The sequence below is a fragment of the Drosophila montana genome, unplaced genomic scaffold (assembly GCF_035044405.1).
Source record: "Drosophila montana isolate Dmon_TW-CO22-7 unplaced genomic scaffold, ASM3504440v1 contig_2178_1, whole genome shotgun sequence".
NCBI lineage: Eukaryota > Metazoa > Arthropoda > Insecta > Diptera > Drosophilidae > Drosophila > Drosophila montana.
This window is the reverse complement of record NW_026997075.1, coordinates 1691169-1708968: the sequence shown is the minus strand read 5'-3', so window position 1 is coordinate 1708968 and position 17800 is coordinate 1691169. Positions and strand designations below refer to the sequence as shown.

Here is a 17800-nt window from a genome sequence, read left to right as displayed (position 1 = left end):
TGAACGCGTCGATCTCAGAACCTAAAAGAGCTAGAGACTGCAATTTTGAGCGCAGGTCCAAATTCTAGCTTCTAGAAAAGTATTACCAGATCAAGTATCTTAAATTATATCGATTTTTTGGCTGGAAAGAAGTTGTTGGTATGGCTGTCGTGTAGAGGCGGTTGCAGGAAGTCCAGGCAGTTCGAGTCGGGTTAGAATCCAATGAAGGGAATATTTTTCTTTTTGAATTTATTTGTATAACAGCAAATGAGCTGCATTTGGTGCTGGTAGAAGAAGGTTCAGGGTATCGCCTAGTCGGTAACTTCCGACTAGAGCCATTTACTTGTTTTTTTTTGGCATGTTTCAAATGATATTGCATTAAATTAAGGCCTTCGACTTGGCGTTAAATAAAGAGTAAAATATAAGTAGTTAATTTCAATAATTGAATATACATGAAAATATTTAAAAACATACAGAATTCCTCTTTTCAAAGTTGTAAAAACTTTAAGGAAACTAAGCTCGCCAGGAATTGAACCCCAGGGCGAGCCTTTCAAGCACAATTTATGAAATTTAATATAATAAGATATCGTTTGGGGCATGTTAAAGAGGAGCACAAAACTTAAATCAAATCAAAAGTTAGTTAATTAATTTATTAACATTATTTTCTCTTTTCAAAAAGTGCTGAAATATTTCATTAAAATTAACTTTAAGCGCAATTCAAGCAGTTAATACAAACAAAAAATTGTAAATTAAAGAGTGAAATGATTTTTCAATTAAAATGGGTGTTAATTTCGCATGTTCTGGTTGGACTTAAAGGAAAATACAAATTAATTAGCGATATTTTAATCAGCGACAATTTAAGTCAAATATTTATTGGCACTTTAAATGCATTTTCAATGCGACATGGGAAATTGCGTTTTCCCCTTTTTGCCGATTGGAGCCAAATAAAAAATGAAAGAAAAAAATGTTTATAAAGCTATAGCTGACAATGCTCGACTTGGCAGCACCCTGGACTCTATCAAGAAGTAAAATATTGAATAGCCTTTTTACAAAGCTTTGCGAAACAAAGCTTTGTGGAAAATAAGTGGAATGGAAATTGATAAAATTCACTGTTAATTTTTTCTACGGTTGTTGGATGTGTTATTAAGCGCTTACCAATTATTTTGAGCATTTTACAGGGTATGTGTAATGACAGAAAAATTGTACGAAAAATAGGATACCGTAGCATGCGTAAAGCTGCATTTCAAATATTCAGCACGAAGCAATGGGACACACACTGCAGTGTCAACAGCAACGCCTATGCCCGCGCCCGCGCCCGCGCCCACGCCCCCGCACCGACCACATACAAAAGGCACGTTCTCACGAACGCACGTTCGCAACTGTCTGGTCGGGGAGGTGGGTCGCAAAGATTTGCACTGTGTGCGCCCACATTGCGCATACGCAGCGTTGCCTTCGCAGCAGCTGCACTTTATTTTGCTGCACTCGCCCCTCTCGCAGTATGAAGTCAGCGACTCTTGTTGTTGCTGTTATTGTTGCTGCAGTGGTCGTGTATTGGTTTGTTTTGTGTTTGCTTTTGCTGGCTGACACTGTTAAGGTTGCCGGACAAGTGTTGCATACCAAATGCGCCACGGGATCTGCGGGCAGTGTTCGGGAAGCGCTCGCAAGTTGTTGGCCGGTTGGCCAGTTGGCCAGGCTTATTCAGACAGTGCATTGTTGTAGCTGCTCTTGCCATGGCATTTATCACACGTAGCATGCCCTTTAAAGCCCCCCCCCCCTCCCCACACCACTCCACGTGACAGTCTCGCCTCGCACTGCCAGCTAGCGCAATATCTATTGTGTAATATTTGCGTGCCATTGCACGAAACTTTTGCCCAATTGCCAAGCTCTGAGGTCTGAGGCTTGCTTCGTCCTGCCGCTTGCCGTTGCCGATTGTTGTTCCTGTTTCTATTGTGCTTTGCAGAGCTACACACACATGCAGTTGCATAATTATAAAGTTAATTATTCTAACAGCAATCGCGAAATGTTTTTATTACGCGCTACAACCTAGAAATGTTGCATACTTTTTGGCTGAAATGAAAACTTTTAACGTTGCATATTAATTGAATATTCTACAGACAGTCGCAGCAATTTAACTATATTAAGTATATTTAAGTGTGCGTGAAATTTAAATGAGAGCAAGCTGATTGGTATATCCTGTTCATGGCAACGTCTCAGACTGCTCTGCCCTAGCTCCGGCAGGCCAAGTTCCTGTAGCAGCAAGTCGTCCTGCTGGTCGTTTGGACACCTAAAACTAAGCTGATGTCAATCGTTTAAAACTCGTAGATTTCGCTCTGCCTCAGTTCTGGCTCATCATCAATCAATGGGCATATGGATGCCAGTTGTTGTTGCATAGCTTGCGACAGCTTCTTCGTGCGGCACACAGACACACCACAAGGGCAGGGCGGGGGCAGTGGCAGGGTTGGCAGGGTCTGCTGGGCGGGCAGCTTATGCATTAGCTTCGCCTGCCGCAAAATTACATTTCACGCACACGCACTTACCAAAGGGCAAAAGACAGGGAAAACTCGGCTTGGCTGCCACAAAATTATTAAAACGAAAGAAAAAAAAATAGATATACATATATTTATATATACACACATATATGTACGGATATACATAAGTGCGTACGCACACCAGCACAAATGGGGCGAGAACAGAATTGTGCACTTATATTGAATTTTAAGCTGTTGGCGATAAAAGCGGATGGATTTGAGCCACCGCCCGCTGCCTCCCAACAGCTGCCAGACTGCCTGGGCGGGCTCTGGCTGCTTGCTTGATTGTCTGGGAGCGTAACGCCTGCCCAGCGCCTTTCCATAAGGCCTGCCTTCACCTTGCCTGTGTTTATTTGCCAACATGTGGCAAAATTATTTCCGCTCAAAAATCCACTTCCTGCTCATTTTATGTCCTCGCCGCATTCGCTGTTCCTCGTGTTATTGTTTTGCTGTTGTTTTTTTTTTTTATTTTGTGTTTTTTTGTTTTAAGTAAATTGGAAAAAATGGCGCTTAAAATAAATCACAGATTGGCAGATTTTATACAGGTTTGGGCAAAGTTGATGCCTGCCGCTGACAATGAAGGACCCCAAATGCACAAAAGCCAACTGCTCAAATGCCAGAAAGAAAAAACAAAAACAAAAACAAACACAACAAAAATAACTGAAAAAGGCAACAGGACGTGATGGTGGATCCTGCTCCTGTCACATTGTCACAGAATTGAATAAAGTTTCACTTTGAAATTTTCAATGCTCCCGCATATAGTGGTTTAATGCGTGTGTGTGAGTGTGTGTGTGTGTGTGTGCGTGTGTGTTGTGCGCGTGTGTGTGTGTGCGTGTGTGTTGTGCGCGTGTACACACACACACACACGCACCTGTTGATGAAACAAAAATAAAATTAAATTAAATAAAACAACGTCGAGCGCAATGAGCTTTTAGCGCTTAGCCAAAGACCGTTGAGCCTGGGCCCAGTCGCGTTCCTAGTCGACCCCCCCCTCCCCCCGCAAACAACAACCCCATCCACCCCGCTGCCCTTTATAACAATTTCTGTCCATCAGTCGACCCTTGCGTGGGATGTCTATGTACACACATCACCTCCAATTAAAATGTGAAATCCGAGAATTGCAGCTATGTTTTCATATATCTCATGCAATGTAAATTCGCATGTGTGTGTGTAGGTGTGTGTGAGTGTGTGTGTGTGTGGTTGTGCGCGTGTGTATTACAATTAAACCTCACTTGGGCCACAAGGCAGCCGCCTTTTGGCCGTAACACACAGCTAGAATGCAAGCCACGAGCACAGCAACTGTACCCATTCGAATTGATAAGGGGTAAGGCTGTTCCCACAGCCGGCAAACTGTACCCAGTATTGTCTCTCTTAGACACGCTCTTAACTGGCACAAGGCAAGTACTCTACTCCGAAATATCTGTGCCTACTGGCACAGCCATGAGCAAAGGTTTTGCGCTTTAGGTAAATGCCGACAAATATTCAATTAATTGTTTTACTTAAATATCCATTTATTTCCATGCTATAAAATTGAGTTGAATTAACTTATTTCATGATCGTATTTTAGGTTTGTGAGTTGTTTGTTTATTTGAATTACCTATATATTGATATATTTGCTTGAAAAGTCTCAACTATTACAATATCTGTAGCTAAATAAGCTGTGGTTCAGTTAGGTGCATTCTTATGTCGACCACACAGCAGTTGAGAACACATTTCCCCATTGGGAACAGTGCCGTGTGCTCTGCCCAAGCATGCCCCTCTGGAGTCTAGCAGCCTTTTACCGGCCCCCTTAGCGCTTTATGGTATTATTAGAAAACCCTGTCATCTAAATAAATTAGATTAGGCAGCACAATTTTGGAAACACGTAGCGCGAGGTTGGACAAGGAAATTCTATTTCGGTGGAACCACCTATGAAGTTAGTCAGAATTTGGCATCGACTTATCGATCGCCTTATCGAACGTGTTTTTTTTCGCATGTATCATGGTATATGGGGAAAACCTCTCCAGGCAATCTTATGTCTTTCGTAGTTCTGATAGGAAGCCCATAAGCCAGCTAAGTAATTCACTTTGTTTGCCACTCCCGGAATGTTATCTGGATTTCAATGCGGCACGTCACGTTATAATTAATAAGTATAAACAAATTACGCTGCAATTTCTTGTTGTTTTCGCAATTGAAACGAACTAAAGTATGGTCAATGCATATGTGTTCATGTTTATAAAAAGTCGCTTGCACCAATAATAAATTAACACGCATTTCGTTTGATTTAAGCGAGTATTTTCATTTTATACCCTGAACCCATTGAAAATGGGTAAAAGGGGTATAATGTATTTGTGCAAATGTATGTAACAGGCAGAAGGAAGCATCTCCGACCCCATAAAGTATATATATTCTTGATCAGCATCAACAGCCAAGTCGATCTAGCCATGTCCGTCCGTTCGTCTGTCCGTCCGTCCGTCCTAGTACCCGCGCAGATCGAGTTTGTTTCCGATATTCGATAACTTTCCTCGTTTCCAGGTAATCGATAAAAAGCGCTATAGAAATTCTGTTTTTTGAGCAATTTTGGTAAATAATAAGAGCCAAAATGACCAAACTTGACATGTAGCTTCTAGAATAGTATATATATATCAAGTATCTTTCATTTTATACTTATCGCCTGTTGGAAGAAGAGGGTATCAGGGTATCCCCTAGTCGGGAGCTCCCGACTAGAACCTCTTACTTGTTTTATTTATTCTTCTTTTCTATCTTATCTCGTTTCTTAGACGTTTCGGCGGAAAGAGACTCTAGATCGGCCCAAATCTGCTCAGTTTTATTTTTTAATATGTAATAATATAGTATATATATCGAATCGGGTATTTAATTTTTAGCATTTCGAACAGCAAAATTAGTTTTTATTGTCATTTATCAACTTTGCGGTCTCGAAACATTCAAATTGCAGCATGAAACGACGCGTAATTGAGTTTGTTTTATTTTTTGCCATTATTATTTTGTACTATAACAATAGACGTATTAATTACGCGCGTTTGATTACACTAGCCAACAGGAATTGAATCAGCGCAAGTGTTGAGTTTTTTTCACCAACACCCTTTCTTTCGTGTAGGGTTAAAAAACATTTCATTTCGGTTCGGCCGCTTAACGAGCAACTGGTTTGGGTCAAGGTTCGTTTCCTGGCAAAAAACAATGTGAAGTTCTTGGCTTGAACCGGTTCGGTAAGTTAAAATAGCGCGAGTTTAGAATATGTTACTAACTTCCTTTCTCTCGTGTACTCTTAAAGAAAACAATTTTTTTATTTGTAAGGAATACGTATTTTGGTCTTAATTTCGTGGAATAGGCTCATTGAAGTTCCGAGCTCGAACCGGTTCGGATAAGAACAGGTTTTCTGCCTTGCTTAAAAACACATTAAACCGCTAAAGAAGCTTCTAAGCAGCTTCCAAGCTGTAACCCTATACACAATATGAGGGCAGCTTGTAGTCTAATATGACTGAAATAACATGAGTTTGGTTTTAATATTGATTAGCAAGCTTAATTTTAAATATTTATTTCGCTTTTACTAACTATTGTTGCGCACAAGTGAATTATTTAGAGTTTAAACAGCGTGAATTGAGCATAAATAAATATTATTATATCGATTCAAGCCCTAAATACGCTGGCTTAGCAATAATGCGAGCTGATTACCCGATTAGTCGCGAATTGCTGGCAATTTAAAGTGGCATGTGTTTCATTCCCGATAACATTCCCAATACACCCCGAATAAAAACTCAATTATTTGCTTTGGCTTTACAATATATATATTTATTTTGATATAAGTTTACATGCAATTTTACTTGGTTGGAATTTATTTAAACTTTATGTAATACTTTTTTTGCTTAATTTTTTTTTTTGTAAATATTTTTTTGTTCGTTTTTGTTATTTTTCCTTTTCCTTTTGTATTTTTTTTGTTCTGTTTTGTTTTTTTTTTTGGTATAGATTGAAGATAATATGTTGATATATGCGAAATGTAAATAGAAATTGTTTTCGATGCACAATTAAAGGCGTTCTTATTTCAATCAAATCTATTCCAAGGACCGAATTCGTCAAATAGGATACCTTCCCGATTCGGTCCGTGCTTGTCCTTGCCCCCACCATGTTTGCCATGCTTGCCGTGCTTGCCTTGCTTGCCGTGCTTGCCGTGTTTCTCATGCTTGCCGTGTTTCTCGTGCTTGCCGTGTTTCTCGTGCTTGTGATGTCCAGATTTCGAAGTATCGCGAGTGGGACTCACCGGACGCTCAGCTGATTTGCCATCCTTGCAAGGGGAGCGCGAGCGTGAGCGGCTGGGGCGACCGCATGGCGGTGGGCCAAAACCTGGCGGTCCAGGTGGGCCAAAATGAGGGCCATGGTGTGGCCAATGATGCCGTCCATGAGGCGGCCCATGATGTGGGCCATGATGCGGGCCAGGATGCGGACCACGATGTGGGCCGTGATGCGGACCGTGATGCGGACCATGATGTGGTCCGTGATGGGGACCATGATGCGGACCGTGGTGTGGCCAATGAGGGGGGCCTCGATGGTGACCATGTCCACGTCGAGGACCCCATTCCTTGTCACTGCCAGAGCTGGAGCCAGAGCTGGAGCCAGAGCTGGAACTGGAGCTAGAGCTAGAGCTGGAGCTCGAACTGGAGCTAGAGCGATTCACTCGACGCTCATGGTGACGACCCTTGTGGCCATGTCCGTGTCCGTGTCCGGATCGCTTGTGTCCAATGCTGTGATGTCTACCACCTCTGCGCCGGGAAAGTGAACGCGGCCTAGATCTCGATCGGTTTCTCGGCCATACCGTGCTCGTCTCCAGGGCCCACGGCAGGCCGCCGTTCCGAAAAAACTGCTGATGTTCCCACACTGGCCAGGGGCAGCCACCGAAGCCGCCACGCGCCATAAAATGATGCGGTCCATAGTGATGCGGCCCGAAGTGATGCGGCCCGAAGTGATGCGGTCCGAAGTAATGGGGACCAAGGCCGTGCCTATGTCCATGATGTCCATGCCGGCGCCAGCGTTCATCGGAGCGGCTGTGCGAACGAGATCTGGAACGATCTCTGCGGCCATGATGATGACCATGGCGTCCAGCCCACTTGCGGCCCCAGCCATGGCAGGGATGACGGCCAAAGTTGTGCTCCGAACCGGAGCTCGAGCTACTCGACGAGCTGGACGAGCCGCTGGATGAGCTCGAGGAGCTGGACGTTGAGCTGACGCTGTTAGAGCGCGGACGTGGCTGCTCATTCTGCTCCATGTTCAGGTTTGACTGCTGAGCCTGCTGCTCCTTTTGCTGCTTCTTGGCCTTCTTGTTCTGCTTCTTCTGCTGCTTCTTCAGCTTCTTGGCCTCCTTGACCTGAGCCCTTTGGTCCTTGGCCCGCTCGGCGGCCAGCTGATCCATGGCCTGCTGCAGCATGCGCTGCGCCTTATACGCCTTCTTGATCGCCTTCTTGATTAGCTTGCCGCTCTTCTGCACTGGCGCTTGCGAGGATTGTGGCTGCTCTGCCACATCCTCGAAGTCAATGTCGCAATCTACGACCTCAGTCGGCTCGTCCAGCAGCGTCTCATTGCGCTTAGCTAACTCTGCCATTGTTTACAATTTTCTTTTGTCTTTATCCTTTCGAATTGTGTTCAACTTTATAAACAATATTCAATTGTTATTTTTTCTGCGATTCGTTATTGTATTTTATGCCCTTTCTCTTGCTGCGTCTCACTCTCTCTCTCTCTCTTTGGCTGCTCCACAAAGCTTCAAGCTTCTAACTGATGATGGACGCTTGCCGGCCGGCAACTTTTATACGCGCCGTTCAACGTTTGTAAACGTTTAACGCTGGCAGCGACGCAACGCCAGCGAGAGAGAGAGAGAGAGTGAGAGAGAGTGAGAGAGAGCGAGAGAGGGAGATAAAAAGATAAACATAAATATAGACAGAGAGTGTGCGAGAGCGAGAGAGCACGAGAGCGGGCACGCTTGACTGACATTGGAGCAGTGGGGAGCCAGTTAATGCGTCGCAGCAAAAACCTGAGAGCTGCAGCCGATAAAAATAGCCCGCTCCACACACACGCATAATACTTATATGTACACACATACACACACATCTGCTCATTTGTATATATGTACCCTACATTGTATATACACACATAGGCACCTTTTGATTTGTTTTGTTTTCAATTTCACAACATGGTGAAATATATTCAACTAGACTGGAGCGGTGCCACGCCGGCACGCAATATAATGAATCAGCAATGGGAAATTTATTTCTATTCTGATGAAATTGCCTTCGAACGTTTCTTAAATCTAGAATATTCCTTACTGAAGAAGAGTAAATAGAATTCAAGTGGATCAAGGCTTTGCACCACTTTACATAGCATGCATAATTCATCTGAAATGACCCGATCAACATAATGCTCCACAGCTCAGAATGTAAAGCTGTTCATGCATTAGTCGAACTGGTTCATAGTCATGTGCAAACAGTTGAACTGGTTCATATTCATGTGCATATATAATCGGCTAATCAACATAATGCTCCACAGCTCAACATATACCTTGTATATGAGGCTATTCATGCAAAAGTCAATTTGGGATTATATCCTTCTTCATTCACATTCATCTGGAATTAAAGTCGAGGTAACGTTCCACTCATTACTTTATTTGACAGAATTTTAACTGTGTATTTGGGCTTTTATTTCCTTTAGTTGTTTAATTTTCATTTTCACAATAACAAAAAAACTAAAAAAAACTGCATAAGCTCCAAAGTATCCAAACGTTGAGGTTATATAGAAATTGAAGCCTTCAATCATTTAAGAATGGGGTCACACTTTTTATTTTTATTTTTGTTCCCAACAGTAGCTCAATACAACTTTATACTTCACACTAGAGCTTCACTTTTAGATTAAAAGAAAATATAAAAAAAAAACACAGCATAAGCTTGAAAGATGAGATTATATTGAGGCTATATAGAAATTGAAGACTTCCATCATATTCAATTATGGTCACACTGTACGCACAAGTAGTACTTAATATTTGGCTTTGACTCTAGGCATATAATTATCGAACACTAAAACTTCATATATGTATTTGAGAAGAAGAATAATTTGAAGACTTCAATCATCTAAGTTAAATTTGCACGGTTTATTTTTGTGTTCCCAACAGTTGCACAATGCAACTTAATACCTCTACTAGTTACTTTGGGCATATATTTATTATATTTTATAAACAATTATTAGCAAATTTATCATTGTTAAATTATGCTACATTTTGAGGTTATATTGGGCTCCTTTCAACAGACACACATACAAAGTGTATACACAATTGAATTATTAAAAAAAAAAAAAGAAAAAGTTCTGTTCCTTTTTTATTCTTTGGTCTTAAAGGGGCCACGTATGGTACTTTTGGTACATGGTACAGGGGTACATTGCATTCATATATATTTTCATAAACTAACTTCACATTTCGATCAAGTAGATCACTCAAGTGTTTTTGATATATATATATATATATATATATTTATATTCTGACAATTTAGTCATATTTCAATTAAACACAGTAAGTGGGAGGACATGCTCTACGAATTTAAATTAAGATTTTGCATGGTTTAATTAATAGCACAATTTCTTGTAATACTACAAGATTTTTTTTCTTTTGGGGTCCACTTAATTGTATGTACATCAGCTTTGGCACACGGTAGCTAACTGACTGAATGACAAGACACAAGCACAATCTTTCGAGACTGCGCAAAAGTTCGATTGCTACTCATATATAATATGTACATATATACACACTCATACATATGCATGAACAGCTCATTTGAGTTGCTTTCAGTAACCGGTTGCTGAAGTCACAGACGCATGGGTTGGGTTCGGGGGTTAGGTTCAGGTTCAGGCACTAGGAAACACACATTGAATAGATCATTGCATCTATTCGAATAGTACGAGTATATGCTGTGCATATTATAAAGTACTTGCAAATACATGTATGTCATATATGTACATATATATATAATGTATACATATGTGTAGGCATATTATGCAACCACTGCGCACTAGTTTCTGCTCTGTTTTCCATTTCATCACATCGTATTTAAAATATAACAACAACAATCAAAATTGAAATGTGGCGGGCGGACAACGTTCCACAAACGTTTGCCTCGGTACAGCTGGCGTCACTTAATGAAATCCCCCTGAAGCGGACTGAGGCCCAAAAGCCCCATAAGCTGACGGCGTCGAAGCGTGTGCAAAGAGAGAGAGAGAGAGAGAGAGCGGACAAACCGGAGAACGCGTGAGAGATAGAGAAAGAGAGAGTATGCATGTACGTGTGAGAATCGCGGCGAGACTCACTTGAAAAGGTGCCCAAAAAGCTTCGGCTGTGTGATTGTGTATGAATATATTTACATATGTATGTATATATACTTGATAAAGCCTCGAAGCACATAACTATCTACAGTAGTAGACACAAAAGTCGGACAGCCGCCTTAACTGTGATTATGCCAAAACTTTATAAACTATTCATATTATATTTTATTTTATTTAATTATTTTTTGAAATAATGCTCTATCCGAGGCACGGAGAAAAAAAAAGGATTTACATAAAGGGACTTATTGTCATTCCATATTGAATTACCAACACGATTGATCACATTTTTATACGATAATTTAAAAATAGATATACATATGAGACAGTCCACTGTACTGATTTTTTTGTTCGGCACTGTATCTTCATATATTTATGTATATGTATTTAAGAGATTCTTAGAGCAGTAAAATAAGTTATATGCCGCATATGACCTTCAGATTGGGCAGGTTCTGAAGGTTGCGACAATAGCGCTGCCAGCCGTTCCAATGGCGAAAGCCCTCGGCAGCTTGAATGCGCTTCGCGCAGGCGGCTCCCTCGCGCAGATTCTCGTCGAGCAGCTCTTGAATTTAAACAAACATTAGTTGATCAAGCGGGAGTAGCAAGAAAGCGAGGTTTTTTAACTCACCTTCACACTTGACATTGCAAACGCCGCCGCGTCTCGCCTCCTGGCAGTAGCGACCGTTGATCTGAAACAAGCCATAGCTGCGGGATCCATTTGGATTGGTTGTCACCTTGGCGGTGTCCAGATCGCTCTCATGCTCCAGCAGGCATATCCCTGTGTGTATAAGAGCCCAATGTTAAGAGTCCATCCACTCGCAACTCTTCCCCGCCCCGCTACTCACAACTCGAAAGCAGGCTGCGCTCAAAGCCGTGCTGCTCCAGCAGCTTCCGTGCCAGCTCGCAGCGCATATAGCGCTTGCCCAGCACCAGAGAACCCGAGCTCACCCACAAGCTCACATAGAACAGTGCAAGCGCCGCCGATCTCATCTTGCGACTGCCAGCCCACTGTTTGAGCTTGAACTTGGACTCGAGTCTGGGATCTCTGCCATCGCTGCTGCTGTTGCTGCTGTTGCTGCTGCTGCTGCTGCTTTAGACAACTGATTGCTGATAAGCTTCATTTGCGTTGTTCTAAACGAATATGTAATAGAACCAATTGCCGGCGGGTTAATGGGGGCCGCCGAAGTTGCCAGCTTTGATGCAATACTTGCTGCACACGGGCCTACTTCACCTCCTTTTGTCGAGGGTATTGCAAGTTTGTCGCACAGAACAAGAAGTCTCCGAAAGCATATAGGATATACATATATATGTATATATAATCATAGCGGCATTGAATCGAGCATATGCATATACACATTTAACCCCAAATCGGTGCATCCCAAGCTTTCGCACAATAGCACTTCCCAGCCGCAGAAGGGTATTTAAGCTTCGTCTTGCCATATATTTACATTTTTTCTCTTGATTATTAATTAACTAATTACTTCCGCATTCGTAATAAATGTTGAGGTATTGGAATCACGAGCTGCCGACGGCTAAACTAGCTTCCCAGTTAAAATCCCGCTCAAGCCGGCAACAAGAAAACGCGCATAAGTGCCAAAAAAAATGTACCAGACAAATATAAAACAGTTTTGATAAACGCGGCTAGCCGTGGGCGTGTCAGTATTTGAATACCCTGTAGAGAGAATTGAGGCAGAGGGTGACATCTGCAAACCCAGCCGACTAAAGACTTGATATTATTAATTATATTATTTATATACATATATCTTATCAATCCATAACCATTTTAAAACAAGTTTATAGTCATATTTCGGAGATAAGGTAAGTGCATATACACATATCAAATATTCGTTTAGGAAAAAAACATCTTGCGCTTTCGTATATACACACCTTTTTATGCACTGATTTACGGATCGGATTACAACGTATACAGGAATGCATTTCCGACTATGTAAGACAGAAGATGCACAGTTGCTGCAAACTGTGTATGCCTACGAGAAAAATAAGTTTGGCACTAAATGCTGGGTATCTGTTTGTCGGCAACTACGACTAGAAATGCCTCGGATACTACAGGACCTGGATATACAAAGTTTGGTAAGTACAGTACAGTATTTATTTATAGAGATTTATCTCTATATATTTTTCGAATTGCGTACATTCTCCCAACGCCCCTAACCTAAAAAGAAAGCAAAGCGCCCTGCTCTTCACAATTCTTTTATATCATAAATTATATTATTAAATAATAACAGAAATGTAAAGCATACAAGCTATATGAAAAGGTGTAGCAAATGAATGTGTCACAAGTGAAACATAATATCTTAAAGCCATATATTTGTAATGTTATAATATGATATAGGGGCTCTGATATTAATTGCTGCATTGGATAAGTGCATCGTATCGTCAGCTTAGCATATAGTGAAGGAGAAATATTAAAAGATACTATTATAAAGATAAATACGGCTGCCAGCTTTTGAAATCTGAAAGCTTTTGTCTAAACGCCAAACTTTAAACTTTATGCATCGATAGCTTTCTACCTTTTTCTCACTAAACGAAAAGATACACTTGTCGAAAATAATCAAGTATAGACACAAACCGAACTCAAGGACACATCCAAGTCACGCACCCTGCACCCAACTGTTCACAATTATTAAAAGCTCTGCAAAGTTTTGCTATTCCGTCCGCAGTTATTGAATTGACAGCTACCGACTGTTAAATACACTGTATCTGGGAAAAAGCTAGTTAATTAGGTTGGCGGAAAAACGAATTATAAAGGTAATATAATAAACGAATATTGTTGCTTTGTCTTAAATAAGTACGAGTTACTTTCTTCTCAATTTGGCGACCGGGATTTGTTGTCAAAGTAAAAGTGATGGACAGACGGAAATCTCGAAAGCTAATATACTCCTTATCTATTCGAAAATAGAGTATAATTAGAGAGTGGAAACTAAGCTCTGGGCGTTTTTCGAAGTTATAAGGTTTATCAAGTGTATATGAGCGCGCCAACCAAAATGTAAAATATGAACAAAATAGATATAGATATCGAATGCAATTGTTGAGGAATACAAAATCAGGCAACTCCAAATCCTAAGCAATGTGCATTACATTGAAAATAGGTTTATAAAAGGGTAAAATGATTTTGGCAAATAAATGTAAAAGAAAGTATCTTCGACAGTGCGTATGATATATGTATATAGATAAATATATACATATATATGGATATGTTCAGGTCGACAAACTGTGCATATCCACCCAGTTCCGTCTGTTTCCATTTTGTACATTTTTTTCGAACAAATTTAATTATTTTTATTAAAGCAAAAACATGATAACCTAATTTTTCGATAGCTTCCTACATTTGTGTAATACCTAAACTCAATATTTTAGGACCTGCTTTTTGGCTTTTTTTATGATTGAAAGCTATACATATTTTCGGACCTATTTAGAGTACGTATCTTACAACGTGATAGGCCGGGTGTGGAAAATATATTATTTTTCAATATGGGATATTATTATATATTATATTGGATTTATAAAATAGAATATTTATAATGTATAGAGAATTTGTTACCTTTTTTTTTGATTTGACCTTAGGCAAGGTCTAGGTTTTCTTGTGGTTTTATTAAAACACAATATATCACTAATTCCTTCAGATATCTCAACTTTCCTCGAGAATCGTCAAACCCCACAGCTGACGAAGCGAATGCAGTGTTTCTCCCTAATGATGATTCTCGAGGAGAATCGAAATGAATTGCAGTAAAAAGTGTTAAAGTGTGTTTTGTTGTTTATTTATTTTAAGTATTACAACTTTTGAAAATTTTATATAAAGATTGTATTTCAGCATCTTTATAATGACCTATTTTCGAATTTATTTTTTGAATGACTTTGAGTGCTTGTCACAAACTCGCAGAGGCGAAGAGTTACCTGTATGAATTCTTCGATTCATATTTAAAATGTATACATTGAATTTAAATATATTTTTGTTCAATATACGCAGTAAGCATAGTTTCTTTTTCGATTTCTTTTTATTTGAAATATTCGCAAATAGTTATTTTTGAGCTGTTTGTTTTTATAGCAAATATAAACTAAGATCTAATATGAGAACTAACACAGTATACGCTCGCTCGACTCAACACACCCGAATCCCGGACATTGTAGACTCTGCTAATGCAACTTGCAAACAATAAGTTCAGTTAAGGCAACTTTCTTGGGAAATCATATGTTTAAGTTAGTTTTTTCGACTTTCCTTTTAGTACTTTGTTCATTTATCATTTTCGAAAAGTATAACTATGGTATTTCCGCATATCAAACATTCAGTTTGCTGCGCGCACTCAGTTTGAAGGAATATACATGTTCTATAGTAAAATTAAATGTTTTAAATATAGATTTATTCGATTTACTTTAATTTTGTTGTTGAACAAAATGCCCTTTTTTCTGAATGCAAGTGCATAGGCCAATAGAAAATAGTACTTCGGTTGTCAAGAATAATATTCTTTGTGAAAAACCCTTTTGTTTCTCATGATCATGATCATGCCCAACCCTTGCACTTTTCTCCCTATATATTAACCGAATCTTGTCAACATATGAACTGGTAGTTCATCATCATAAATCATATTTCTCTCGAGGATATATCTTGACGATATATCAAGATATATTAAAATATATAAAAATATCTAAATTTGAATATCTCTCCTAAAATATCTGCAAAACCTTATCGAATCGGAGTAGTAGATCATTTTGGCGCCTAAACCCAAATTATCGTTTTCTAAAGATGCAAGGATATTAAATCTTCAGCTAATAACCGTACTCTCTTGATAAGACTCAATTTTCTTGCGAAGCCCAAGAGGCTGCGCCTCATTCATTATAGTTTTCCTAAAAACTTGCATGATCTATTTTCGAACGATAACCCCTGAGCGAATGTTCGCCTCTGCATGTTTACATACATACCATTTTTCGAAGATGAATTATTTACATATGAACATTTAATCGATTTTCAGGGATGCAAAGCAAACTTTCAATATAGCCTATAGTCTCTAGCATCTTAGGAATTGGGAGGAATTGGGAGTTGTGCTCATATATCGTACTGCTTGTGTATATTCTGTCATTCTGAGTTAGCTTGTAGAAAACTTAATTATTTATGTTTTCTGCTCTACGTGAAATATTCAAATCGGGAAGATTGAAGTTCTATATATATGTATAAAAAAACAAGAAATGAAAAACGCATTATTTTTTCCACATTTTGTGATTAGAAATCGACCATACTACCTCTATTTTGGATAAGTCTAGAAAATTGATTTTTTTCTGAACAAATTTCTTTAATTAATAATATATATATAAATATTCTTTAAGTGGTTTGCTTTCACTAGAGATGAACTGGATCATCTGTGAACGCAAACCGAGCTTTATAGTCAGCAGCCCTAAAAGCAAGCGTAGCACCTGCTGCTGCTGTTGCTGCTGAAGTAACACACATTCAAACTCATGCACACATACACACACGCACACACACACATCTATAAATATATGTAGCTACCCCCTGTGGCAAGTTGCAACCGCCGTTTCGGCTTTAATATCGATCCGGAGGCAGGCGCAGGCGCAGTTGTAGTCGCAGTCGCCATCAAGCTGGAGTCCGAGGTCGAACACGCTGGCGAGTTCAAAGTACCGAGTCCGGTTCCGAGTCCGAGAACCGTGAACCGAGTCCACCAAAGGCGACGAGTTATTCGATGAGTCAACGCCACTCGCAGTCGTTTGTGAGCGTTCGCAGCGCTAGGTACTCATCAAGTTTCCTGGCGCATTCGAAGCATAACTGTGACTGAACAGCGCAAGGTTGTCAACCTGCTTCAGAAATAGAGTGACAGAGACCGTCAGAGTGGGGGGAGCAAGGAACAGAGACGGCGAGAGAGAGAGAGAGGGTTTGAAAGAGCACAAGCTGTAGTTCTATACCACACAGAGAGTGTGGCGAAATTCCAAACATTTTTTTTTCCGTTTCTAGTGTCGGCTTAAAAATTGTTGTTGTATTTGAAAATGTTTTTTTTTTTCGTGTGCGTGTTGAAATCAATGAAAAAGAAACACAGAAACAAAGTGCAATAAAGTAAAAAAATACACAAAGAAAATTAATAAACTAAGCAAAGTGAAAAAAAACAAAATTTTCCAATTTTTTGTGCAGTCTTCGATTGTAAATTTCTTTTTTTGTTGTGTCTTTTGCGCAATGCGAGAAAGCAAGGAGAGAGAAAGAGAAGTCAGTGTGTGTGTGAGTATGTGTGAGAGTGTGTGTGTGTGTTTGTGCGTGCGCAGTTGTTTCAGATGAAACGAGTACGAGCTAGACAGAGAGAGAGAGAGCGAGAGAGAGACAGCAGAGAAAGAGTGAACAAATGTGGGATGTGTTGGCGGGGTGTGAACCTGCGTAAGCCTGAATACTGTAACCAAAACTGACTGCAGCTGTTTTCTATAAGTTTCCACGAACTCCGACTGCCCGCCCAGAAGTCTTTCTGGTGGCAAGTAGTATGCCTCTTTTAATGGGTTTTACCCATGTCTAAACGTACATGTAGATACATTCCAAGCGGGCTATGTATAGAATTGAATCGACTTGTAACTACAGATAACTACAGAGCTTGAGCAGGGCCTACGCAAAGTTATGTCCAGCTACGAGCAACGAGTACAGACAATAGCGAGTAGCGAGTACTTTGATTAGGATGTGCGGGTGGCGGGGCGAGTTGTGTGCTTGTGGCTTATCCAAAGGCAAATGCTCAGACGTATTTTTGTGCTCCGTGACGTGCGACGCTCTCTCTCCCTCCCTCTCTCACTCACTTAGTCTCTCTCTCTCTCTCTCTCTCTGTCGCTCTCATATCCTCTGCTCGCTGCTTTGCTCACATCAGTTTCTACTACGTTCTACAATCAAATACTACTACGCACACACACAAACACTCTCACACACACACGCGCGATATTTCGTTGCATAGTTT

The 17800-nt window shown here is 40.3% G+C and overlaps 3 protein-coding genes across 8 annotated transcripts in view; 1 reads left to right on the top strand and 2 right to left on the bottom strand.

Moving 5' to 3' along the window:
• Nucleotides 1-6453: 6453 nt before the first annotated feature.
• LOC135427417 (histidine-rich glycoprotein) lies at nucleotides 6454-8247 on the bottom strand. Its single transcript, XM_064680930.1, has one exon. It carries the CDS (start codon nucleotides 8095-8097, stop codon nucleotides 6547-6549), a length of 1551 nt encoding a protein of 516 aa, XP_064537000.1. The 5' UTR covers nucleotides 8098-8247; the 3' UTR covers nucleotides 6454-6546.
• Nucleotides 8248-11072: 2825 nt separating this feature from the next.
• On the bottom strand, nucleotides 11073-11864 carry LOC135427418 (lysozyme). The gene is made up of 3 exons (XM_064680931.1): nucleotides 11696-11864; nucleotides 11479-11628; nucleotides 11073-11412 (listed from the first exon to the last, which is right to left on the bottom strand). Exons 1-3 carry the CDS (start codon nucleotides 11838-11840, stop codon nucleotides 11267-11269), a joined length of 441 nt encoding a protein of 146 aa, XP_064537001.1. The 5' UTR covers nucleotides 11841-11864; the 3' UTR covers nucleotides 11073-11266.
• A 4710-nt stretch (nucleotides 11865-16574) lies between these two features.
• Nucleotides 16575-17800, top strand: part of Appl (amyloid-beta-like protein) — a 57647-nt gene continuing 56421 nt past the window's right edge. For 4 of the 6 annotated variants that reach the window (XM_064680854.1, XM_064680855.1, XM_064680856.1 and 1 more), the window contains exon 1: nucleotides 16576-16664. The gene's annotated coding sequence lies outside the window, so the exon portion shown is untranslated. Of the gene's footprint in view, nucleotides 16665-17800 lie in introns of all 6 variants that reach the window. The other 2 variants (XM_064680857.1, XM_064680853.1) reach the window with 1 other exon arrangement.